Consider the following 25,985-nt stretch of genomic DNA (forward strand, 5'->3'; position numbering starts at 1 on the left):
TAAAAAACATTGAGTCTCTCTGATTCTAGACCAAATATTATTTCTGTTTATCCCCCATCCTCCTTAGACCTAGTTCAGGAGTTCCATCGCTGGCTTTCAGAACAAAGGGAGATCGTGAAAGAATGCTCTGATCGATCGGGAGACACTCAGATTGTGGAACGCAAACTACAGAAGCTAAAGGTAGGTTCAATAAATCAGACTTTGATGGGAATAAGAAAAGACTGCAATTTGCTCTTAATTTATCACAGTGGAAATTAAAATAACAGTTTAGGTGCAAGGAGATTTAGCAAGGAAACTAAGAGGATGTGATTTTCCGTCAGGGTGCCATGGATCGCGTGGAGGAAGGTGAGGTGCGTCTTACTCAGGTCTGCGAGGAAGGAGAGAAGCTCCTACTTCATCTCCCCAAAGCCAGCGCTGGCCAGGTCCAGCAGCACCTGTCCTCCATCCAGCAGGACTGGGACAGCTTTGTGGAGCAGTGCAGACAGAACCAGCAGATCCTGGAGGACAGCGCTTCTCTCATGAAGGGGTAAGAGAGTCACACGAGCCACTTCTGTCATGCACATTGTAAGGCCGGCGTTTATAAGCATTTTGAATTCCCTCTAGGTTCGAAGGTCGCCTCAAGAAGCTCAGGTGGTGGTTGGAGCATATGGAGAAGAGAATGACCACAGATCTACTTGAGGCCAAGCAGCGAGGACCAGAAAAGGCTGTGCTGGAGCAAGTGGAGGAGTATCAGCAGGAGGTGCTCAAAGAAAGGTGCTCAATCTGTGTATATTTTCTTAAAATAGTTTTTAATGCAGAGAAAACTAAATTCATGATCCATGAGCCAAATATATTGTTCCCGGCAATCTTGTTATTTTCTTGAGCAGTTGACAGTATCTGGTTTCCAAAAGAGCAGAAAGTTCTTAACCTTCCAAAAGGCCTCCAACTCAAATAGTGGAAGATACTTTATCATCTATCGGACGGCTGAAACTATCAGTAATCATAGATGAAAGATTGTAATTGGCATAAAGAGCCTGAGGGGGAGAACACTGGAAACAGGAGTGAGAGGTTGCAAATAATTCAGTTACTTCTCTCTGCAGAGGTGAATAAACTCTCATCCTTTTTCAGTAAACTAAAGATCTTTATAATGTCTCTTCTCTGAGTTCATCCACTAGAAAATATTTTGGAATTTGGATCAATGAGTGGCTGACTTTTTGTAACAAGTGACTAAATTACAACAAAAATGGTTTCTTTCACAGGAATGAACTATGTTTCTCCTCTGCGTTGTAGTAGAACACTTGCTGAGACAACTTTTTTATCAGTGTGAGATTGTGACTCCTAAGCCCTTGGATACGGTTTATCTCGCTGTATTAGGTTTTATCGCCATTGATAATTATGGTCCCCATCACTGTGGGCTATATGCTAAGGTTGGACAGCCTTTCCTTACATGACTTCATTACTGTCCTTTACTGAACATGCTCAAGTAATTGGATTACTCTGCAGGTGCTGTTTTCAATTCAGTTTTACTCTCTGTTCAACCTTGAATAACATGCAGAACAATCTGAAGCTCATTTTTAGAACAATTTTGGTTTTACGTTTCATCTTATGTTACTTCTAGCTGCTCTTGTTTTAATGGATTCATTTGTTTTGAAATATTAAATAATCCAATTAATGTTTTATGGAACATTTAAGCAGTTATTGGAACTTTATGTAATCATTATTTAATGTTTTTTTTTAAAACAATCTTTCCCTTTAATTTTTTTGTTGTTTTTCTTATTCATGTGCTTGCATCTCATAGATAGATAGATAGATACAAAGATACATAGATTCTTTATTCATCCCCTTGGGGAATTTCAAGATATCCACTAGCTCACACATGTTACATTTAAGATAGATGAGGGAACAATGTACCAAGGATCATGCAAATATCCCCAAAAGGTTCTCTGTAATTGTCCTCATTGAAACACTTACTGAAACATTCTACTTCTTTACATGCAGGGACTCCTTTGAGCGTCTCTGTCAGGAGGGCCAGGCTCTAAATGAAGGTGGGCGAGGCGACGGGAGTGAAACGAGAGTGTCAGCTCAGCTTCAGTCGCAGCACCAGGCCCTGCAGAGGCGTGTGAGAGAGAGGCTGCGCAGTTGTCAGCTCACTTTACAAGAGCAGCAAGCCTTTGAAGAGACACTGCAGACTACCTGGATCTGGCTTAATGGTGTTCAGGAGCGTCTGGCTTCGCTCAACAGCACAGTTGGCAATAAAGAGACTCTGGAGAAAAGACTAGGTCTTGTGCAGGTCAGTGGATAATGCCCTGCTCCAAAAATATAGCTATTTACTTTACAGTGTTTTCTTGCCACATTATTTAGAATCACATAAATTATCTTGTAGATGAGTCATATTTATTTTTCGTTGTTTTTGTGTGTGTTTAGGATATCCTGCTAATGAAAGGTGAAGGTGAGGTGAAGCTCAACATGACAGTAGGCAAAGGAGAACAGGTCCTAAAGCACAACAGAATGGAGGGGCAGGAGGCTATTTGTTCACAGCTCCAGAACCTGAAGGATGCCTGGGCCAATATGTTGATGACCTCTATGAGCTGCCACAGGTAGAAAACGTATCATGTCAAAGAGCTGTCAGGCTTACAGCTGATACTATATACACAGATCGTCAATATTTCATAACCTAATAACGATGTATCTTTGTCCACAGTCGTCTGGAGTGGACAGTGGCCCAGTGGACCAGCTTTCAGGAAAATAAGAGCCAGCTGCAGCAGTGGATGGAGTCAGTGGAGCAGGAGGTGGGGATGACTCTGCCTCAGCAGCCAGGCCTCAAAGAGAAATCTGCTTTACTGGAGCGCCTCAGGGCCATCCAGGCCGACGTGGACGCTCATGCAACGGCTCTGTCACGCCTAACGGACAAAGCGGTGGAGATGCATGAAAAAACTGGCGACCAGACGTTTGGACCAGAGTCAAGGGCGGAGCTCAATGCACACTTTGCTGATATCTCAGCTGTCGTCAAGGTGATTTAGATTTACTTAAATAGTGCTTACAAATCTTTCTGAATCCTTGATGAATAATGCAGGAAAACGTGGCCAGCAAAAAAGAAGCTGGAATCCAAGAACACTCCCAAAGGCGAGATAGTTAGTGTCTTGGCAACTTTTCCTTGGAAAATTGTCTAAGCAGTTGAAGTGTTGTCCAAATGGAAAGACTATTTACATTGAGAAAATTAAGACAGTACGTTAATAAATGACCATGACTGCAAACTCCCATTCAATAGCATACAATAAAATACTTCATACTAAACTATACTATACTAGACACATTAATATTTAGACAGGACTCATAATATCTTAAAATTTGTGTTTACATTGTATTTTTCTTCCCCACAGGGTAAAGTGCAGTCCATGCAAAACATCGTGTCTGAACATGAGCAGTATTTCGATGCTGTAAGAGACTTCAATGACTGGCTGGTTTCTGCAAAAGAGGAGCTCCAGCGCTGGTCTGACCTTTCAGGAGACTCAGTTTCCATCAAAAGAAAGCTCTCCAAAGTGCAGGTGAGCAATCTCAAAAGGTTATAGTTGAGAAAATAACCTTGTATGAGAAGTCCTTCAGTTTAAGGACACATGGAACACGTCCTAATCTTCCTCCTCAGTGTTGACTCCATCTTCCTTGTCATGTGATAAGGATTAAACATGGATACGCAGTTATTTTTGCCGCATGTGGCAGCAGTTTCACTGCCACACTCAAGGCGTCAAGATAATTATTTTGACTCAGTCAGGCTTAACTTTGTTGAATCTATGCAGCTTATATGCGTGATCCTTTTTTTTCATTTAATTGGGACATTAACTTGTAAAGATTAAACGACTATAAAGACTCTTAAAGACTTCCTTAGAACCCACTAATTGTCAAAAGTGTTGCGAGGGCTAATAAAACTAATGAGGAGCCCTTTAGGGGTAGAAACAATATTTAGGTGAGAATCTATGTGAACGAATGAATACATGGTGGATTGGACAAACATGCCAATTTATCCTCAAAACTAAAAAAAATAATAGTAATCAAAATGTACAATAGGCTATGTAGCTACTTACAGGACTGTTGAGAGATTTCTTTCTCAATATATTTTGGTGGAACTAAGTTTAGAAATATGCAAGCATGATTTCCCAAATCATACTCCTGGTTTACAAAGTTGTTTATTAATCCCATGAACATATGGTAAAATAACTGATCTGTGGTGAATGTTTTGTAATTAAATTTGTTCATCATTCCTGGTTGATCTTTCCAGGAGCTGCTTGACTCTAAGCAGCGTGGCAGAGAGAGGCTGAACCGGGTTCAAAGATGCGGTGCAGTGGCGAGAGATTACACTGGCTCAGGGGGTTACGAGGCTTTGGAGCGAGAAGAAGCAGCCCTCCTGTCGTCATGGGATCAGTGGGAACGTGGTGCGCTGCAGACACGCGCTAGTTTAGAGACAACACTCTCACAAATAGCCAGCTCTGAACAAGAGTTCACCAGCTTGTCAGCACAGCTGGAGCAGGACCTGCAGGACTTCAACCGCCAGCTGAAGGACTGGAGACTGCGACTGACCCAAGCAGAGGGTAAAAATGATGGAGAGGAAGCTGTTAAAGGCTGGCAGATTGCAAAGGCAAGTCCTGGCTTAGTTTAATTCCATTAATAAGCAGTCATCATTGAAACTTGATAGCAGGAGATGACTAAAGCATGTAAAATGCTGCATTCATTGCTTCATGATATTTGTTTTCCATCCAGGACACTTTGGAGGAACTTGTCAAAGCTGAACCCACGTCTGATAGTCTGAAGACCCAACTCAATGATCTGTGCCGGTTCTCCAGAGAAATGGGAACGCAGTCTGAGAGAGTGTCTGCTCTCATTAAGGAATACAACAGGTGAGAAAATGCAAATATGGTGAGCTGTTACTACATTTAGCATATATCAGACATTTTACTTTTTTTCAGATCATTAAAAAAACCCGTTATGAAATTGCATACTAGGTATGACTAGAAAAATTGTAACTCTAGTACAATCCAGTGCAAAGCAACATAATAGGCAAACAAAATACAGTACTCAAGACTGACAATTTCTGTCTTTCTATGTTTGTGAAACATGTGAGGCTTTATTCGCCCACACACTGTCTAACTTGCAAAGATACTTTTGTTAGTGTAATGTTTTGGTGCTAGATCAATGTTTGGTCCACCACATTTCCATATACAGTGTAGAGAAGCAAGCATGCTCGAAACAAACACTACAATTAAGTTAAACGCTGCAAACCGCACACTACACTGTGTAACTGTTAGTTACTACTTAAGTGAATCAAAACCTCTCGGACACAATGTCAATAAAGTTAATAATCTTGGAAAGTTCATATTAATTACATGGCAAAGTAAGTGATTTCTAGTCAGACTGACAGACAAGCACAATAGGAATGACAAAATCTGATTTGATTTGCAAATTACATTATAATTTAATGCCCTGCAATATATCCAGAATCATTTTCTTCCTGATTTCTAGTCTGAGTCTCCAAGCATCCAGGGAATGCCAGAGCAAAGAGAAACTACTGGAACAAGGCTTCCGCTCAGCTTTCAGAGAGTTCCAGCAGTGGTTGGTCAATGCCAAAATCAACACAGCCAAGTGCTTTGACGTACCTCAAAATCTCAATGAGGCCGCGTCAAGTTTGCAGAAGATTCAGGTAGAGTCAAATGCCATGAAGCAGAAAAATAGATTTGTACTGGTACAAACAATTATTTTAATCTTTAAACTTGTCTGTGTGTTACATCTGTTCTCACTTCTCTTCTCAGGAGTTTCTAAGTGACAGAGAACAAGGTCAGTCAAAGGTGAATGCTGTGGTTGTGAATGCTGAGCTCGTCTCCAGCGTTGCAGCTAAAGACAAAGTAGATGCAGTTCGGGCTAAAATGAACACCGCCAGAGAGGACTGGAAAAACATCATGTCTAGTCTGCACAACAGGGAGACGAGTCTGCAAGTAAGCATTTAAACAATGGAGCCATGTTTCATCTCATTCCCTCAAAACCGTGGTGCATTATTTAGTTTTAAGTCAGTGAAACATATCAGCATCTTCTTGTGTGTTTCAGAACCTTTTATCTCAGATGAAGGACTTTGAGGCCAGTGCAGAGCCTCTTCAGGAGTGCCTGAACGCCACAGAGCTGGCTGTACAGGAAAGCAGCACAAGACTTCATGATCTCACAGCCAAAAAGTTAGAGCTTCACAAGCTGCAGGTACAAATGCCCAAAGTCCACCAAGCTTGGAACATCCCTCAAAACCAGTCATGCTCGAGTGCCATAACCACTCAGGGCTGAGCTCCTTCCATTTGCAGAAGCTCACCATTCCAGCTCTGTTATGAAGTGTTAGCACTGAAACTCTTCACTTCGGAAGCAAACCGCCAATAGCTTATGCTAACTGCCAGAACTTTCCGCTCCTCACTTTTTAACAGTGTCTTTAAAAACGCAGTGATTTTAGAATATAATCATTGTTTAAACCTGTCTGCTGGCTATTTTCTGAGGGCTTGACTGCATGTCATGACCAAGAGCTTTTACCAGAAGTAACACTGGCCATATGTCTCATCTGCTTTTCTTTACGTCATGTTCTCATCTCTAACCCGTCTTTGCTGTGTGTCTGAATTTAACTGTCTTATATCTATGTGTGTCAGCTTGCATGCCTCTTTGATAACTTGCTTGTGCTCTTCCAGTCTGTGCTTGAGGAGTTAGCCTCTCACGAGGTTCAGCTGAACAGGCTGAAAGAGAAGGCCCAGCTGTTGTGGGATGAACACGCGGCCGGCAAGGGTTTTGTGCACCGCGTCTCGCAACTCTCCGCTCAGTACCTAGCTTTAACCAACCTGACCAAGGTAAAGTAATGCCTACCAAACTGCCTGGGCACTGGGGCTTTTCTGTGGGTAGAGCTGGAGACGAAACGGATGCACTAGACTGGACGGAGCTCTGACTTGACTGTATTTTACAGATGATAAACAGTGACTGTACTAACTCACCATTGTTAAATACTAATGTCTTTCTTTTGTTAGTGTAAGTATTTGTTGGAAGATATACACACTAATTTCCTTCATGTCTTTTGTAGTACATAATCTTTAGACATCTGCATGTGCACTTGAGGTTGAAATCTACTCGGCCAACTTCAAAACCTATATTGGTCTTTTTTTGATTGTGTCCTGCTCTGTGGTTCTGCAGGAAAAGGCATCCCGGATTGATCGAATAGTCACAGAGCACCACCTTTTCTCCCAAGGGTTAAAGGAGCTGCAGAACTGGGTGGCTGACACCAGCCATATGCTGCAGACATACTGCGCCCCCACTGCTGACAAAAATGTTCTTGACAGCAGGATGATCAAGCTGGAGGTAAACAAAGTCGCTGTTAGATTTTCAAAAGGCAAACTACCATGTTGAATACCACATGTAGAGATTAATCAATGCACACTGATGGATGTTGCACCAGGCCTTGCTGACTGCTCGTCAGGAGAAGGAGATACAGCTGAAGATGCTGATCACAAGAGGAGAGTCAGTTCAGAGAAACACCTCAGCAGAGGGAGTACCTGTGGTCCAAAAACAAATACAGGACCTAAAGGATTCATGGGATGCCCTGCTCTCAGCTTCTATTCAGTGCAAAAGGTTTGTCCTTTACCAAAAATAAGGACACAAAAGTTTGTCCACCAAGAATTTCTCTGTAAAAAGAAAAAAGTGAAGTCCACACAACTAGCATCTGCTGCTCTTTCTCTCCTTCTGTTCTTCTATTGTAGCTTTTGTTGTATCCACCATTGTCTGACATTATTCTAATCTCAAAAATCAACAGTCAGCTGGAGGGTTCACTGTCCCAGTGGACCAGTTACCAGGAGGATGTACGGCAGTTTATGGCCTGGGTGGAGCGTGTGGAGGAGAGTCTTGATCCTACCGATAAACAATGCCCAGAGATGAGAGATAAAACTGCTAATCTGAGCAAGGCCAAGGTACAGCAGTCTTTCTCTATCATACTGTGTACCACAAATGATTTACTGCATTGACTTGCCACTTGAATAATCTTTGATGAAAATGCAGCACAGTTTGATTTCCATTCAGAATTGATTGATAATATAACGTTCTCTCTTGTTTCAGTTACTGTATGAAGAAGTGCTCAGCCACACCAGCCTGCTGGACACCATCACTGCAAAAAGTGCCAGTATCACTGAGAACTATGTCACTCAACTGGAGCTGCAAGATCTGCAGGAGCGTTACAACACTATCAAAGACAACGCTATGGTAAAAAGCAGCAGAATGTACACAACGCTTCAGTATTATACAAAAATACAGTTAAATTTAGTATCCTGAGTTCTAATAACACAATATGAGACAATTTGATTTAAGAAAAATGAGGTTAATCAACACAGAATTCAACACAGAAAACATCACCACACTGCTTGAAATGCAGTGAGTGTGAGGCGTAAAAATAGCAACCTCTGGGCTGCATATTAACACAGACGTCAAAGGAAAAATGAGATACAATTGATTGATAGATTACAGCTGAATCCTCACTGTGTACTTCCTCAGAGGGCTGTCGGAAAAGCAGAAGAGCTGGTGAAAGCCCATCAAGAGTATCAGCGGGGCCTTCATGCGTTTGAAGAGTGGCTGGAAGAGGAACAAGAGAAGCTTGGCTGCTACACCCAGCTGGAGGGGGATGTTGATATGCTGGAGGAAACTCTCCAAAAGCTGCAGGTCATTATCAAATTATCAGTGTGGTAATTAAATGCCATTAGTTACATAGTCAGAAGTTGTATTCAATTAATATGTAAAAATGTAGAGAGATAAAAGTGCTCGACTGCTTCTATGTAATTACAGGAGCTGCAGCTTCACTGCACAGAGGGCCAGGCTTTGCTAAACACCATACTGGTCAGTCGAGAGCTGGTCATCCCCTGGGGCCTCCCTCAGATAGAAGACAGAGCGCTGGAGACACTTCAGCAGGAGTGGAGGCTCTACCAGGCCCGGCTGGCCGACACGCGAGCTCAGCTCAACAGCGCTCTGGCCAAACTGCGGCAGATGGAGCAGAAGTTCCAGCGTCTTGACAGCTGGCTGAAGGGCATGGAGACAAAAGCACAACTGCGGAGTAATCGGCGATCCGACCGCGCCACCAAAGATGCTCAACTTCAGCTGATAAAGGTCATCTCTGATTTCCGCACTTTCCATAAATCTCGCAACAAATTATTTTAGTTCTGAAATCAAGTAATGAATGTAATTAAACCGAATTAATCCAAGTGTCGTTCTGACATTTATAAGAATCCGTCTTTTATCAGAGCTGGCAGGAGGAAGTGCTGGTTTATCAGGAGGAGATGGAAGGCCTCAGTCTTTTGGCTCAGCAAGTTCTGGATGAGACGCATATTAGCAGCCGGATCAGCAGCAGAGCCACTCAGATCACAGCTCGATACCACGCCCTGCTTCTGCATTTACTGGTAACATCTTCTTGAATACAGTAACACATAAACTACAGTTCAAAAGTTTGGGGCCACCTAGGCAATTTCATGTTTTCCATGAAAATTCTCACTTTTTTTTCATAATTGCACAATTCAACACCATTAGCTAACACAATGTAGCATTAGAACACAGGAGTGATGGTTGCTGGAAATGTTCCTCTGTATCCCTATGGAGATATTCCATTAAAAATCAGCTGTTTCCCACTAGAATAGTCATTCACCACATTAACAATGTCTAGACTGGATTTATCATTCATTTAATGCTATCTTCACTGAATAACCTGCTTTTCTTTCAAGAATAAGGACATTTCTAAGTGACCCCAAACCTTTGAATGGTAGTGTAGCTGTAAATGGCCAATAATATAAGGTACATTCATCCATATACTTCAATGCATACCCTTTGTTTCTTGTTGTTTTTGGCTCCTGTTATATTTTTCTGACTGTGGTCATTTTTAACTGCAGTTTAAAGGACAGCAAACTCAAAACTGTTTCTTTGACAAAGTTATAATGTCATAAATCCTAAAAAAGAAACATGCAACTTCGGTGATTCATTTTAAAGACATTGAAAAAAAAATTCTGATTAACACCTAAAACATTTTTAGTTTATTGGCTCCAACTCTTGTTCATATTTGAGCCACTAATGGCTCCATGGATGTGCTGAGGAGTGCAGAATTTTTTGTTTTTTACAGAATCTGGTCAATGCAAACACCTTATTTTGTGTGAAGTTTTGAAAGAAACATGTAGATTAAAGTGATTTTGACAAAATATCCTGATTTTAAGCTTGTATTATATTTAGAAAGCTTAGAATATAGTTTAAGTTCACAGATGGAATGACACATCCCAAATGAGTGGTAACAGGACTGTCGTAAAGTTGAGAAATCCTACAATTCTTCGTGTTTTTACAGGTAGTGGTTCTGATAAATTGTATAATCTTGATGTTTTTTTTAAATATACACCATATCTTTCGAATCCACCAGGGGCTATTGTTGTTCAGAGGGTTCTTAGATTAAAAGAGGTAGAGTAAAATATCAATCAATCAGTGTTTTGACAGATAATTAAAAAGATGTCATCAGTTTAGCTATCATAATCCTTCTTCTCCCCCTATAACCTTGTTTTTCCTGTTACTTTGTATTGCAGGAGACCATTAAACAGCTGCAGGAGGAAGTGTCCTGCATTGAAGAGGCTCAGTGTGTCTTCACCACCTTCTCAGACTGGCTCAGCTCAGCTCAGAATAACTTCAGCACTGTGGCTATAAGTGTTGATATAGTGGACCGCTTTGCCATGGAGAGAAAGATGAAGAAACTGGAGGTATACTTAATAAAATACTGGACATGTCTTCTGCATAAATGTCTGTCCTGTAGAGAAAATGTATAGTATTAGACCTCCAACAGAACTGTGTGACACCACTGTGGCTTGGCCAAACTTTTTGTAGCATTGCTGACCTTTCTAAGATGTTTGTTATTAGGAGAAATCCCAGAAAAATAATAGAAGTTGCACAATCTGGTATTTGTTAGACACCTATTCATCACGGCTCATGTCATCTTCAGGCTCTTCAGGCTGACATGGAGCAGGGTCACACTTACCTGAAGGCGATGAGGGAGAAGACGGAGCGAGCCATGGCGTTCTTGGAAGAACCTGAAGCAGAGCAGCTGAAGGAAGAAGTGGACACTCGACTCTTCCTCCTAGAGGAGTTGATGACAGCTCTACGCACAGAACATAGCTCCCTTGAGAAATGCATCTCCCTCTCCAAAGACTATATGGATAAATACAAGGCTCAGGCCCAGTGGGTGATGGAAACCAAGAACCTTTTAGCATCGAGTGTAGAGCCTAAAGCTGAACTCTACCAGAAGAAGGCTCAGCTAGCAAAATACAAGGTAACAATGCTAACAAAACGTGTTTTGTCCTTGAAACTGTGAAAATAGATATACTACTACTTGATTTTATCTACTGTATTTTGTTTCTTGTCATGCTTTCAGACCATCCAGCAGACAGTGCAGTCTCATGAGTCAGCAGTAAAATCTGTCATTGAGAAAGGGGAGGCGCTGCTCGACACAGTAAATGACCCCACTATCAGTGAGAACATGAAGAGACTGCAGTCTGACTACCAAGACCTGTGTTTGGCTGCTAAGGTATGGCTGGTACGGGAAGTTGGACTTGGGTGGAGAGTCTGAAATGAGTAGAAAATTAGTCATTTTATTCATTGCTAATGTTTGTATGTTATATTTCATCAGCAAGCATTGCAGACAGAAGCAATTTTGAACACAAGTGTAAGGTTTTGAAAGCAATGCACAGGTATATTAGATTATCATGTATGATTAAAATATAAAAATAAGAGAGGTTTGCTTTTATGTTTCAGATGCAGGTTCAGAACCTCATAGAGTGGGTGAAGGAGCACGAGGATTACAACAGTGAACTGCAAGAAGTTGAGAAATGGCTTTTACAGATGTCCAGCCGGCTGGTGACTTCGGACTCCATGCAGACCAGTAGTATGGAGATGGCCACTCAGCAGCTTGCCCGACATAAGGTGGTTTACTACATAGTGTCCTAAATTAAATTTTTTTTATTGTAATATTCACAGTTTACATCATTACATGAAGATACTTTTGGACCTTGTGATAATATCCGGAACCCGAGATGAGCAAAATATCGATTTGGGAAGTGTGCCCATTCAGTGTTAATGATGCACTGTTTGACCATTTTATTTTAAAGACTGAAACCAGCTTTTAATCCTCTCCCTTAATTCAATAGCTTTCCCTCATTCCCCTGCTTTTAGTCATCAATGTCATTATAAATTCCAGTCTAAGCTGCCTGTACTTTATTTAAACTGTCCACAACTTTATTCTTATCTCTTGTCTTTTTTAGTTATTTAGTTTTAATCATTTGTGTCTGCTTTATTCAACTTATCTTTACTGTTTTTGATGAATTAAATGTAATTAATTACATTTTTATTAATTTTTTGTTCATTTGCCTGTAAAGCACTTTTAATAACCTCTGTGTATGATAAGGTGCTATGTAAATTAACTTGCTTGTTTGCTTGCATTATCTTCAGGCAATTATGGAAGAGATTGCCAGTTTTGAGGAGCGTCTCACCAGCTTGAAGCAGAAAGGTGAAGGTCTCGTTGCCAGCTGTACAGATCAAGTTCAAGCTAAGATCAGCCAACAAGTCCAGGCTCACCAACAGGGAACCAGAGACAGCTACTCTGCTATCTGCAGCACTGCCCAGCGTGTGAGTAATAAAAGACAACCACTGCTTTTTATTTACTGTTTTTCCAACAGATTTATCACACCGAGTAAAGTTAGTGAAGTCATAATGCCCCCATTGTGCATCAGGTCTACCAGAGTCTGGACCGGGAGTTGCAGAAACATGTTAACCATCAGGACACTCTGCAGCAGAGCCAAACGTGGCTCTCCACGGTACAAGAGGAGCTTCAGCTCAACGATCAGGGACCATCTGGTCTGCAGGAAGCACTGAAGCAGGTGCTCATCACAGCACAGTTTTGGCTGGTCTTGGAATGCAGTAATGTTATTTTTCTGTAATTTATTTAGATTAATTACTTTTCCACACACAGGTGAAGCACTACAGAGCCCTTCAGGAGCAGGCCAGCACTTACCTGGACCTGGTGTGTTCTGTGTGTGACCTGTCAGATGATGCTGTAAGAGTGACAGCTGCTGAGGTCCAGCAGGTCAAACTCACGGTCAGTGTTATTTTACCTTGTTACATATTTCACAACGTAAAAGACGAATTGTATGATTTTAGTACAATTAGTATCACTATAAGTCTTGAATACTGTAATTAAAATGAAACAGGATTTTTGCAAAATAATGTAATGTGGTGTACTACAGCAAATTTTAGTGTGTATATTACTGAACAAATATTATTCATCAGTAAATCACTGAATGCATTCAGTAAGAGATACAGTGTGGTTGCACCAGTGATAGAGATATATATTAAAATAAAAATATAACATTATATTGTGTCCATATATTAAGAAGGGTTTTTCATGATGCATAATCCTGCAAATATTAACTTTGTGAGGGTTTGCAATGTGTTTGTGCAGATAGAGGAACGGATGTCCAGTGCTCAGGAGCTTTCAGAGGGCTGGAGAGAGATCAAAGAACAAAAACAAGATCTAACCAGCCTCTTCCAGGACATGGAGCAGCAGCTTCTCAGCCTCTCCAGAAGACCAGCAGAGCTGGAGACCAAGATAGCACAAAACATGCTGTCACAAGCCAAGGTAGGAGACAGTATCATAGCCATCAGTCCCTCAAGAATGCACACAGGCTGAAACCTTTGTGATCATGCTGCAAAATCACCCTTTCTCTTTCTTCTGCTGTTATGTTTATCAAAGTGATAATATCTGTTTGTCTGCATGTGCTTTTTAATTTAACTGTACAGCAGAGTGAGTCCAGACTGGATTCTGTCTGTGATTTTGCCATTATTATCTAATCCAACATTTTGGCTGAGGTTGTGAAGAGATTAGAGAGAGATCTGCTTAGTGTTTGGAAGTATTTATTTTTGCCATCCAATATATTGCTTGTCACTCAGGAATGCAGCCAGCAACTGCAGTCTAAACAGAGGATCCTGACTAAGATGACCGAGACAGTGAGCAGATTGACAGGAGGCCAGGACTCTCCGGAACATGCAGAGCTTGACCGTCTGAGCCATTCCTGGCTTGAGCTCTGTCACCAGGCCAATAAGCTGCAGAGCCAGAGAGAGGAGGACCTGCAGAGATCTAAAGAATATCACGATTGTATCGCTGCAGTGGAGGTGCTGTTTGAGCAGGTGTCCAAAGAGTGGGACAATCTGGCCAGGTGTGTCCATCAAAATCAGTTATTTCATACTGCTATGAAAGTGTCACAATATCAGAGATCAAAAATAAAGTCATCTGTGGGCAGAAGCTGTTAAGCAAAAGTAGCTTCTATAACCACTATTTCATATATTTTCAAATTCTGAATTTCATGTCTATAAATCAAAATATGTAATCTTTAAGTGTCATTGTTTGTACTCCACAAATTTGTATAATGAGTTGTTCTGTTTTTGTGCCACAGAACGGACGCTGAAAGTTCATCTCAGCATTTGGAGGCATTGAGGAAACTTGCAGTAACTCTTGAAGAACAAAAAGGGGCTCTTGAAGACCTCAAGGACCAGAAACAGAAAGTCATCCAGCATCTGAACTTGGACGACAAGGAGCTGGTAAAAGAGCAAATCAGCCACTTTGAGCAGCGATGGTCTCAGATGCAAAACCTAATTGAAAGAAAGATCCAGGACTCAGTGGTGACCCTAGAAGATATGGGTCAGGTGGAGGCCCGCCTGAGAGAGGCTCGGGACTGGGCAGAGGAGCAGCAGCCTGCCCTGTCTGAGGCCATGAAAATGAGCCCTCCTCCTGAGCTGGCTCAAAGCTTCCTGTTTGACCACCTGAGCATCTGCAGCGAGCTGGAGGCCAAGCAGCTCCTCCTGGCCCAGGCGATGGCGGACGCTGACAGGGTTCTAGCGCGACTGGGCCTCAGCGAACGGCATCATCTGCAGCAGCTGATTTCTGACACACAATCTGAGGTGGAATCTCTGAGCGTGAAAGTGGTGCAGCGCAGAAAACACCTGAGCAAAGCTTTTACAGAGAGAACACAGTTCCTGATGGCTGTGAGTCAGTCTATTTCCTGGGTCCAGCAGAATGAGAAGAAGGCCCAGGCGGAGGAGTACATTGCTTTGTTACCTGATGACTTAGCCAAGCAGGTTCGAACATGCAGAAACATCCAAAGCAGCTTAAAAGCCTATCAGAGCGAGCTCACCTCCTTGTGGTCTCAGGGGAGAGACCTGATGAGGGATGCCAGCGAGGAGGAAAGGACTGAGATTCTCACAAAGTTACAAGAGTTACAAAATATCTTTGACAAAACGCTCCACAGATGCGGCCAGAAACTTCAGGAGCTTGAAAAAGTGCTTGTTTCTCGAAAGTATTTCAAGACTGATCTAGAGAAAATATGCCAATGGATAAAACAAGCTGATATCGTTACCTTCCCTGAAATAAACCTCATGGTTGGAGATGCTGAACTGGAAGCGCAGCTAATGAAATATCAGCAGATAGTTGAGCAGGCAATTGAATATGAGAACCTCCTCTTAATTGTACAAAGAGCTGGACAGGAGATATTGCCCACATTGAATGAAGTAGATCATTGCTATTTGGATGAAAAACTCAACACCCTCCCCCAGCAATATAACAGCATATTAGCACTAGCCAAAGAGAAACAGGAGAAAATCCAGCAGGCCATTCTCACAAGGAACGAGTACACATCTTTCATAGACGTCACTCACAAAGCTCTGAAAGAACTCGAAGAACAGTTCAACAGTCTGGGGACGCAGCCTGTAGGCCTGCAAACAGAAGAGGTTCTCAGCTTGCAGAGTGATTACAAAGCAATCCAGACTGATCTCAGCAACCTGGGTCTAGCTGTGAGTGAACTGAACCAGAAGAAAGAGGGATTTCGGAGCACCGGGCAACCGTGGCGCCCGGAGGAAATGACGCAGCTTGTGAGCCTGTACAATGGGCTAAAGAGGTTGGTGGAACAGAAAGTAGAGCATTTGGATGAAACCTTGGAGTCATTTGAGGACCACAAAGCGATGGCTATGCAGGTTGACTTTGAGTTAAAGGCCACAAAAGAGCAGCTGGTGAAAGTGAACGCTGAGACGCAGTCGGCCGAGGAGAGGCTAAAGAACTACCACGCTCTGGCTGGGAGTCTGCAAAGTGCCAACTCTCACTTGTCGAGGCTGATGGAGCAGATGGACACCCTCGCTCCTCGTGTGGACCAGGCAGCCCATGACGCCTCTAAAGAGCAAGTGGTCCTGTGGCAAGACGAGCTGCGATCCTTACAGGCTGCCGTAGGGGATCTGATTGAAGAATGCGAGACCAGGTTTATCCAAAGTAAAGACTTTGAGACGGAGATGAAAAGGACTCTGGACTGGTTACAGCAGGTCAGGGATGATCTGGGCTGTGCTGTGATTGTGGATGTCAGAGTGGAGAAGGTGCAGGAGGAGATCAGGAAGCAGCAAATCATGCAGGAAGAAGTTCAGTCCAGACTGAGAATTGTGGCTGCTCTTAGTAGCAGAGAAAAGCAGGAGTTTATCAGTGCCAATGAGCTCGTCCCAACCCACGTAGATACAAGCCTGGAGGAAATGGCAAAGCTGCAAGCAGATGTTCAGAAAGCGCTGTGCTCCAAACAGGTGGGACAGTCTTACATTCAGTGTTTAATGAATGTGAAATGCTTTAGTGTTGTTAGCTGTAGTAATCCAGTATTTTCTATCTCATTTGCTTTTGTGTGCAGATTACTCTGGAGGAGGCCTTGGTGCTGTGTCAGAAATACCACTTCAGGATGCAGTCGGCCTGTGAGTGGCTGGAGGATGCTGTGTCTTTCCTGCAGCAAGCTAGTTTAGGTGTGGATGTAGAGAACTATGAAGAGTGTCTCAGACAGCAGGGAGACATCATGGCTACAGAACAGGAGTTTCTTATCCACCTGGAAGAGTTGCAGACTCTGCTTCCTCAGCTGGAGAACCTAGTGAACCCTACAGCTAAAGAGCAGCTTCGGGTGAGTGTGGAGTCGGCAAAGCAGAGAGGCGTGGAGGTTCGAGATCAGCTCCAGTGTCATCAGGACGTCCTTCACAGGTAATGAGAAGGAAATAAAGATAACAGATTTTAATTGCAGTTAATAGTGGAATTTTATACTGTGATACATTCTGTTTTTCTCAGCTGTGTGGCCCAGTGGAAGACATACCAGGAGGCAAGGCAGACAGTCATTGAGCTCATGAATGAAGCTGAAAAGAAGCTGACTGAATTTTCTACTGCAAAGGCAGCAACAAGCCAAGAGGCTGAGGACAAGCTGTGCAGTCACCGGGTACGAGATAGAACTTCCTTTTAGAAAATAGGTGGTCCTTCTATGAATTCTATGTGCAATTAACTGTCTTTTTTTTTCTTTTAGTCCCTTGTATCACTGGTGAATGGCTTCCAAGAGAAGCTGAGTGGTTTAGAGGAACAAGCCGCTCAGCTTGAGCTGGTGGGCAGCGATGCCAGCAAGGCCACCATCAGTCGCTCCATGACCACCGTGTGGCAGCGCTGGACACGACTACGCAGTGTTGCACGAGGACAGGAGAGGGTGCTGGAGGACACAGCACAGGAATGGAGGACTTTCACAGAGAAGGTACACAGGCAGAAGGCAGTTACAATTACATAAAGATATAGCTTTGCAGGTGAAGACTTTCATAAGTAAATATATTCTTTTTTACAGATGGTGAAGGTTAGAGCAGTCTCTGATGAGCTCCAGAGTCGTGTCCCGGACAGTGCAGTAGAGAAGGCCTCCAAAGCTACTCTGCAGTCTCTGTTGGACCAACATGACCTGCTGAGCCAAGATTTGGAGCGGGAACTCTCTGCCCTCACACTGCTGCGCCAGTACGCCCTCAGCCTGCTGCACGATGTGGAAGTGCCTTCACCAACAAATGATCAGGATGAGCTGCCCAGCCTGAAGGAGATCAGAGCTGTACAAGACCAAATGGAAAGGTAGGAGAGGCTAAACTCTAAATGAGGGCAATCTGCAGTAACTGTTTTTAATGGCTAACTTGATAGATAGGTGCTTCCTTTCCTTCCTGAAATTCAACATCTTCAGTGCTCTCTAAGTTAACTATGTATGTTTTGCCATTCTGAATTTAATAAGAATCAATTTTCTGTTTGCCTCCAGCCTTTTGACTCAGTCCAGGACCAAGCGAGCTCAGGCAGCCCAAGAACTGAGGGACAGAGAAGAAGTGGAGAAGGAGCTTAGTGTTGTAAAAGCCTGGATCCAGGAGACCCGAGAGCTTCTTCTCAATCCCACACCAGACATTGATTCTCTGTTGCAGGAGCTTGAGGTATATCTGCCATCTAAAAAGACAAATGTGTAAATTTGTCTACATGTCTAAGGTGTTCCTAGAACAACACAGTGCATCATTTTTTTCTGTTATTTCAACAAAAAATTAAATTTATCTACTTTTTGTTGTGTACAGATTGTACATGGAGATGTGATCACATATCGTCAGAATGTGGAGAAATTAGCAGAGCAACAGCAGAGCAAGTACCTGGACCTCTACACTATACTTCCTTCTGAAATCTCCATGCAACTAGCTGAGGTGTCGCTGGCATTGGGTGCTATTGAGGATCAGGTATTGTATCATATGAACAGCTTCAAAAGTAGATAAGAAATTGTTTGCATGTGTCACTTCTGGTATTATTTACTCATCTGGCTTTTGTTTACTTTTCTCCTTTATGTTCCAGGTTCTCTCTAAAGAAAGAGAAAACCAGAAAACCAGAGAAATAAAGGAGGACTTCAGCTCCAGAATCCATGACATTTCTGAGAAACTCAAAGCCATCTCCAATAAATTTAAGGAAAAGTCTCCCGATGTTGATCATGCCAAAGAAGAGGTTAAGGTATGTTATCTTCTTTTTGCTGTAGGTGACACAGATGGCTCTGAAATTCTTGTTTTTTATTATGTAAAACTATTCCTAGTATTGCTCTTCCTTTTCTCAGAGTCTGTTTGAGGATTTGGACTCCTGCGGTCGCACTCTCTCAGAACTTGATGCTGCTGTTCAAGAGTTCGGGCGCAGAAACCCCCTGCTGGCCAAACAGCTGAGCGACGCCATCAACAAGCTATCAGAGATGCATCACCACACAACACGACTGGCAGACTGCAGGAACAACTGGCTCAAAAAGGTTTGCTTTTTAAAGTTTTCTGCACATAACACAGCTGGTGAGCTATAACATTGATAAATAGAATGACATGGGTAAAAATACTTTCTTAATTGTGTTTTTATGTTGTTCTGTTCAGGCTGTCTGCTATTTAGATGAGTATAATGAGATGCTAGACTTCATCTTGAGGTGGTCGGAGAAAGCCAAAAGCCTGGTGAGGGCAAACATCATCTGGAACTCTTCAGTTCATCTGCAGGAGCAGATTCGGATGTATCAGGTGAGTTGGGATGTTCTGGTGTTTTAAAGTTGACTCTACATTTTTCCATATATTTATAGAAGGAAGGATTTAAATAGATGGATATATAAATAGCAACTAGACTTTTTGGTTGTTTCAGACTTTTCACCTTTCATCTAAGAGGCTTCTTCAGAAGTGAAAGAGACTCTTAAAGTGACACATCTTCAAAAGCCTAAAAGAGAAATTTAGTTGCTTTTTAATGAAGCTCCTGGGATAAAATGGCTTAGATAACTCAGAATCCACACACAGACAGACATGGTTTCACCGTGATTTGTGTTTCTCTACCCAACAGTTCATGGACACTTGTGGACTTTAAGGGAATGTTGCAGGGAATAAACCTCTGACCCTTTGGTCTCTTACCACCAGAAGCCCAAAAAACACATGCCTTTCATTCACCTACCTTTCTTTCTTGTGTTTAGGCTGTCCTGCGTGAATCTCGAGAGCTCCACGGAGACCTGGAATCTATGGCAGAGAAAGTAGAGCTTCTGTCTGAGGTGCTGCAGGTCGAGTCTATGAGCCAGCAGGTTTGTGAACTCAGTCGACACACTGAGGAGCTTCAGCAAAGCATCAAGACCCGACTGCAGAGCCTCCAGGATGCAGACAAGGTACTGAGATTTCCTTTTTTCTGTTTTACTTTTTGTATCATATGATGTATTCATACCTCGTGATAAATATATAACTGACTTGTGTCTGCAGAGCATGGAGGCCCTCGAGTATGAAGTTAAGGCGCTACATGTTGCTCTGGAGCAGGTCCAAGCCACACTGACCTCACCAGAGTTGGCACGTCAGAGCCTGAAAGAACAGCTGGCCCAGAGACAGGTAACCGTACAACGTCAACATAATCCATGATGTGGTCTATAATTTAAAACACCTTGTGTGCTTACTTTGCATGTTGGAGCTTACAAACAGTTTCACACAATATTAACTTTCCCTGTTTTTGCAGCGTCTGTTGGCAGATATGGAGAGCTTCAAGCAGCAGGTGCAGGCCGTGCAGCTGTGTCAGAGTGCTCTCCAGGTCCCAGAGGAGGTGATGCCCAACCTTGCCATCTGTCGCACTGCTCTGCGTCTGCAGCAAGAAGCCAGTCAGCTGCAGCACGTTGCCATTCAGCAGTGCAACATCCTGCAGGTACAGTGGGGGGCGCCATACCTGCAGCAGACTAACATGTTGTCAAGCCTGCATTCAGAGACAATATGCAATAAAACTGGACATGGGAAGTAGCTCAAGAATGTATTTTGAGGCTGTAAACAATAGAAAATTGATATGAAAATGATTCCAGTTAATGTTTTGTAACTTGTTCTTTTAGTTTCAACATGTGGGGGAATTCACATGGTTCTTTACATATTTTGAGAACTTTACTGTTTTTACATTCTATGAAAAACTTTTAGTGGATGTTTGCACTGATATAAAAGTTGCAAAATGATTTCATTTTTTTATGTAGGAGGCAGTGGTGCAGTACGAGCAATATGAACATGAAGTGAGAGACCTACAGGGGCTGATAGAGGAAGCACATCGGGTCATTCAGGATCGACCGATTCCCAGCAGCAACATCCAGGAGCTGCAGGCCCAGATCCTTCACCATGAAGTACAATGCTTTAATTCACTTACTTAATTTTCTCTGTCCTGTACAGGAAAGGGAGTAACTGAGGCTAAGGAACCCTAGACATACCATTTGTTTAATACAGGCCCAACTATAGAATGCTTAATTGTGTTTCTAAATCTGTGCCTTTACTGCTAAATACACATTCACTGAGCATTTACTGAGCTGACAGTCTGTATCTGTTGAATTAATTCAGTGTAATCCTGCTGTCTCCTTATGGTATTGTCTGCACTGTATAATAAGTTGAAGGTGAAAAGGTGAAAATCCCTCGTAACTGCTTAGTAAGTTTTGTATGTCATTAAATATTTTAGGAACTTGCCCAAAAGATCAAAGGCTACCAGGAGCAAATTGCCTCACTAAATTCAAAGTGCAAAATGCTGGCAGTAAAGGCGAAGCATGCCACCATGCTGCTGACAGTGAGCGATGTGGAGGGGCTGCCTGAGGGGCTGCAGGAGATGGAGGCGGAGAAATCCAAGAAATCCTCAGCACACGCCATCATGGTAAGCGACCATGATCTCCCGTGTCATATACTCATTCTGCTATTTCTGGCTTTAGCTAACAGAGTTTTATTCCTTTAATTTAATCAACTAAACACCTAATGTTTTCCAGTTCATCTTCCATTTCTGCTCTTCTGTTAATTCTGCTTCTTGCATGTGGTGTCAGATGACGGCTGGTCGCTGTCACACTCTGTTGTCACCTGTAACTGAGGAGTCCGGTGAGGAGGGAACTAACAGCGAGGTTTCATCTCCTCCTGTGTGTCGTTCTCCTTCTCCTATAACTCACACTGAAGTCACTATAACCAAGGTATCTGTCTTTTCTCTTCGTCTTCATAGCAATAATGCAGATATGTGTGAAATTTCTATAGTTTTTCTGACATCTTTACTCAGTTTGCTATCACACCTAATCCATGCAATAGATACATCATTAAGGCCAAAATATACCAACTCTAGTAATCATCCATTTGTATTTTCTGCCTGCATCTGCAACTTCACCGTGACATATAGTAATATGGGGGCTTTAATAAAGTATTACTTTGATAATAATGAATGTTTTGTCTAGATGGGAAGAGGAACTCTTACAAGAGCTCCAATCCAGGAATTATATGACCCCACATTTGAGTCTGTGGCCAACTTAGATGACCTGCAACGCTCATGGGAGACTTTGAAGAATGTGGTATGTATAATACAAGACCTCACTCAGCTTAATTTAATTATAGTGTCATTTCTACATTGCTACATGTTCTCATGAAAACCTGACACAGGTTGCAGTAACTATAGTATGCAATTATTTCATAGTAAGTCATTAGTACTCATATTGAATTTCATCTCATTAGAAACTTGCAACAGTGTCTAATAATTCAGAAAAGTAATTGATTTATTATTCCTGCTATCGATCATTATTTTCAGGCATCAATAATATTTCAAACTTACCTCTTTTTATTCTAATTTGTTGACTTACAGATCAGTGAGAAGCAGAGATCTTTGTATGAAGCTCTGGAAAAGCAGCAGCATTACCAGGGTTCACTGCAGTCAATCTCTTCTAAAATGGAGGCTTTAGAGGCCAAACTCAGCGAGCCTCTGGAGGCAGATAGAAGTCCAGATAGTCACATAAGGGCACACGAGGTGAGTCCCATACAGAAATGTGTTGAATTGTTTTATGTGTAGGAAGCTAAGGTCACTCTTGCCTCTGTCTTTGTGTCAACATGTTTATTTTAAGACATACCACTATATTGCCTCCAGGCATAAAAAAAATTTCTAATCTTCAAGTCTTCTGTGCAGGGTCTGACTGAAGAGATTCAGGGTGTGCAGGAGGAAATAGACAGGCTGCAGAAAAGCTTCACCGAGGATCTTGCCACCAATGCTGTGGACTCGGACATGGCTGACCAGCTGGCCATGCAGTCCTCCCTCGCTGTGTTAGCGGAGAGGATGGCCACCATCCACATGAAGGCCACAGGAAAACAGCAACTATTGGAGGTAGTTTTTGTAAAAGTGCATTGTAGCTAAAAGTTGTGCGTTATTTACTAATCTCAATTCTGTCTTAATAACTTGAAAATTGCTGTACTTCAGGAGCGCGTCAGTGACCGTCTGGAGGGTCAGCGTCAGGAACAAGCCATACATCTGTATCACACCCAGGCAGATGAACTGGACCAGTGGCTGATCAGAATGCGCAGTGCTGTAACCTTCATCCTTGAACCTCAACCTGTAGAGGAGACAGATATGGAGGATCAGCTGGCCGAATGTCAAGTGAGAGCTCCCTCTGCTGTCTGCTCACAGCAATAAATGCAATCAGGCGTTTGAATTCCTGCTTCACTTAAGAATATTAATGGATTTGTTAATATGAATGTGAGGTTACTTAATAATACATACGTCATAGCGGATTGTTAGGAATGGTACAGAAACTCTGAAGTACTGTTTTTTAGGTTAGTGTTTCAGTTCAGGACATTAATGCAAATTAAATTTAACATAGGGATTATTTACATATGTCCTTAAATATTGTGTTTGCCTTATTACATATGGATCATCCCAGGGGGGCAGGGGCCTTTCAGTGGGTAAACAAGAGCATTAGTGGAGTTAGAGGGGTATTCAGATGGCTGTCCTCCTAAGCGACTGTAGCACTAGTCTTAAGCAGATTATGCAGATAGCTCTGTGGGACAGGGGTGTGTTAGAAGCAAAGGGTGGAGTAGTCAGGGCAGGAAGCTTTCAGATGATTAATGGAGTCTCTGCCGGGATTGGTGCTGGTCACAAAGCTGCTAGAATATCCAAGTAGGGGAATCCTAGAGTGCGGGGCGGGTCAGGATGGGACAGTTACTCTCTGCCTGAGAATAACCTGCTGAAGCTATCGATTGCAAAGGAGTGGCAATGCAATTAGAAAGCAAATGCGTCTTCAAACATTGGAGCAACTGTCACTAATGGGCACTGACAACTGGTCTGGACTTAGGATGGTGTTTAACGCAGGGGAATTGCTTTTGAATTTGAGAAAGAGTGCGTATGCTGCAGGGCATGGAGCGTGAAGGATTAGCGGTAATATGTTGCACAGGAGGCGAGACCGGCGAGGTGGGCCAAGGATGAGAACTCTCCCTGTCCTGTGGACGGGGAAAGCTGCTGGTGTTGGGGCTTCAGCCGGACCTGGAGGGTCTGTAGTGTAGAGGGGGAGTGAGCTCCTGTAGGTGGTGAGACATCATGTTTGAGCTGGCCTCTCTCCTCCTGCTGATGCAGAACATGCTGCTGGAGATCGAAGAGAAGGTGTCGGCCCTGTCAGAGCTGTCCATGCACAGCGAGAGCCTGCTGCTGGAGGGCCGGACGGACACCAGGGAGGAGGCTGAACATTTGGCCAGGAAGCTACGTACGCTGAAGGGTGGTTTGTTGGAGCTGCAGAGGATGCTGCAAGACAAGCAGGTTAACATTCAGGTGAGATTTAAACTCTGACATACACTAGTGTGTGTGTGTTTGTAACGCAGAATATTTGACAATATTGGGTTCAGTCCTTACTGTGGCAACCACCTTTACAATGTTTGCACACGTGTCAGTGCAAGGTGTTTAATATAAAAAGCTTTTCCACAATAGCGCGTAATGTTTACTTTTTGCCAGCACAATTAAGAACATTGTATATTTGCACTACCCTGTTCATTAGAGCAGAGAACACATCAGGTTGGACTAAGTATCGTGTTCATTTGCTATCTGTCTCCTGGCCAAAGATGGAAGGTTGCTCAAGTAAATATTAAATTTTCCTCCTGAAGCTCCCAGTATGACATGTCTTTGCTTTAGTATTTTCTTTTGCTGTCTGATGAATTTGCAAAACCTTTGCAGATGTGAGTCAAACTGTAATTAATCTGTTTGACGTCCTGATTATTTGCCAAAGTGTGTGCTCTTAAAGAATTCCTGTTTTACAATGAACTGTGTGATTCTCCAGGGTTCTCTGCAGGAGCAGGAAGACAGTGAATCAGACTCCAGTCTCTCTCAGAGTCCTAGTGTGCAGGACTGGCTGGCCCAGGCCCGAACCACACGAACTCAGCAGCACCAAGACAGTGTTCAGAGACAGAGGGTAGGAAGTTTTACCTTGTTTTTTTTAACCTTGTTTAAATGCTTATGTATTGCAAAACGAAAAACTGAAATGTCCACATTTTGTACCGACGGTTAGGCAGCAACATGATCCTGATAATACATATAAAAAAAATCCAGACAGCCCTCAAAAATGGGAAAGACAACAAACCTCTTCCACCATTTCAAAAAGCAGCGTATGCAAAGAGTCTGGTGTGAAACTGCTAATGCTAGCAACCAAGCTCATGTTTGCATTCAGTGTTTCTCACCAAAACATGTTGACTGTATCCTTGAGGTTTAACAAACACATTGCATGTGTTTCCTGTCTCATTAATATACATTAAATCAATGTATATTGAGTTAATGAATGATATCGATAAATATGAAAAAATTTGACAATATTGTAGCTCAGCTTCTCTTTGAACAATAAAATCAAAACACATCAGAATTGAGGGTTGTGACTCAATGTATTTTACAAGGTTTTATGACGAAGTGAAGCATAATCGCACATCTAGTACAATCTAACATGTTTGTCATGTTGTTTGTTTTCTCCTGCAGGAACTGGAGGAGCAGCTTGCAGAGCAGAAAAAGCTGCTTCAGTCAGTTGCCAGCAGAGGAGAGGAGATCCTCATCCAGCAGGCCTCACCCAGCAGTGCCAGGTATTTCACATACATGTACACAAAAACATATGCAACTAATGTATGTCATGATGCATGTAATGATGTTCCTTCGTGTTTCTGTCACTCTGCAGTACATCGGAGCCATTTTCACCGACAGCTTTGGCTGAGAGGGAAACTCAGGCTGGACGGGAACAGATGAGGCAGAGATGGGAAAGTTTGAGACTGGAGCTCAAAACTAAACTGCAGCTGCTGCAGAAAACCCTGGAGCAGGACCACAAGCAGCCGGTACAATCACCGTG

The 25,985-nt window shown here is 42.7% G+C and overlaps 1 protein-coding gene across 13 annotated transcripts in view; it reads left to right on the forward strand.

Moving 5' to 3' along the window:
* syne1b (spectrin repeat containing, nuclear envelope 1b) overlaps positions 1-25,985 on the forward strand; it is a 90,737-nt gene that overhangs the window by 39,855 nt on the left and 24,897 nt on the right. For all 13 annotated transcript variants that reach the window (XM_055005701.1, XM_055005707.1, XM_055005704.1 and 10 more), the window contains 53 exons: positions 68-180; positions 321-526; positions 604-753; positions 1,978-2,269; positions 2,404-2,576; positions 2,681-2,990; positions 3,360-3,524; positions 4,253-4,609; positions 4,732-4,868; positions 5,491-5,668; positions 5,778-5,960; positions 6,070-6,213; positions 6,684-6,839; positions 7,177-7,341; positions 7,439-7,611; positions 7,793-7,946; positions 8,092-8,235; positions 8,524-8,688; positions 8,812-9,129; positions 9,264-9,419; positions 10,578-10,748; positions 10,988-11,314; positions 11,417-11,569; positions 11,797-11,964; positions 12,490-12,666; positions 12,771-12,917; positions 13,010-13,135; positions 13,499-13,675; positions 13,987-14,252; positions 14,490-16,650; positions 16,752-17,089; positions 17,174-17,318; positions 17,403-17,621; positions 17,709-17,977; positions 18,156-18,321; positions 18,457-18,612; positions 18,725-18,877; positions 18,978-19,160; positions 19,276-19,413; positions 19,851-20,036; positions 20,128-20,250; positions 20,375-20,557; positions 20,871-21,014; positions 21,341-21,529; positions 21,693-21,833; positions 22,089-22,202; positions 22,490-22,651; positions 22,808-23,002; positions 23,096-23,272; positions 24,245-24,436; positions 24,939-25,070; positions 25,625-25,725; positions 25,818-25,971. In XM_055005701.1, the coding sequence (XP_054861676.1) occupies positions 68-180; positions 321-526; positions 604-753; positions 1,978-2,269; positions 2,404-2,576; positions 2,681-2,990; positions 3,360-3,524; positions 4,253-4,609; positions 4,732-4,868; positions 5,491-5,668; positions 5,778-5,960; positions 6,070-6,213; positions 6,684-6,839; positions 7,177-7,341; positions 7,439-7,611; positions 7,793-7,946; positions 8,092-8,235; positions 8,524-8,688; positions 8,812-9,129; positions 9,264-9,419; positions 10,578-10,748; positions 10,988-11,314; positions 11,417-11,569; positions 11,797-11,964; positions 12,490-12,666; positions 12,771-12,917; positions 13,010-13,135; positions 13,499-13,675; positions 13,987-14,252; positions 14,490-16,650; positions 16,752-17,089; positions 17,174-17,318; positions 17,403-17,621; positions 17,709-17,977; positions 18,156-18,321; positions 18,457-18,612; positions 18,725-18,877; positions 18,978-19,160; positions 19,276-19,413; positions 19,851-20,036; positions 20,128-20,250; positions 20,375-20,557; positions 20,871-21,014; positions 21,341-21,529; positions 21,693-21,833; positions 22,089-22,202; positions 22,490-22,651; positions 22,808-23,002; positions 23,096-23,272; positions 24,245-24,436; positions 24,939-25,070; positions 25,625-25,725; positions 25,818-25,971 (11,672 nt within the window). The remainder of the gene's footprint in view (positions 1-67; positions 181-320; positions 527-603; positions 754-1,977; positions 2,270-2,403; positions 2,577-2,680; positions 2,991-3,359; positions 3,525-4,252; positions 4,610-4,731; positions 4,869-5,490; positions 5,669-5,777; positions 5,961-6,069; positions 6,214-6,683; positions 6,840-7,176; positions 7,342-7,438; positions 7,612-7,792; positions 7,947-8,091; positions 8,236-8,523; positions 8,689-8,811; positions 9,130-9,263; positions 9,420-10,577; positions 10,749-10,987; positions 11,315-11,416; positions 11,570-11,796; positions 11,965-12,489; positions 12,667-12,770; positions 12,918-13,009; positions 13,136-13,498; positions 13,676-13,986; positions 14,253-14,489; positions 16,651-16,751; positions 17,090-17,173; positions 17,319-17,402; positions 17,622-17,708; positions 17,978-18,155; positions 18,322-18,456; positions 18,613-18,724; positions 18,878-18,977; positions 19,161-19,275; positions 19,414-19,850; positions 20,037-20,127; positions 20,251-20,374; positions 20,558-20,870; positions 21,015-21,340; positions 21,530-21,692; positions 21,834-22,088; positions 22,203-22,489; positions 22,652-22,807; positions 23,003-23,095; positions 23,273-24,244; positions 24,437-24,938; positions 25,071-25,624; positions 25,726-25,817; positions 25,972-25,985) is intronic.

Source organism: Amphiprion ocellaris, chromosome 20, assembly GCF_022539595.1.
Source record: "Amphiprion ocellaris isolate individual 3 ecotype Okinawa chromosome 20, ASM2253959v1, whole genome shotgun sequence".
NCBI lineage: Eukaryota > Metazoa > Chordata > Actinopteri > Pomacentridae > Amphiprion > Amphiprion ocellaris.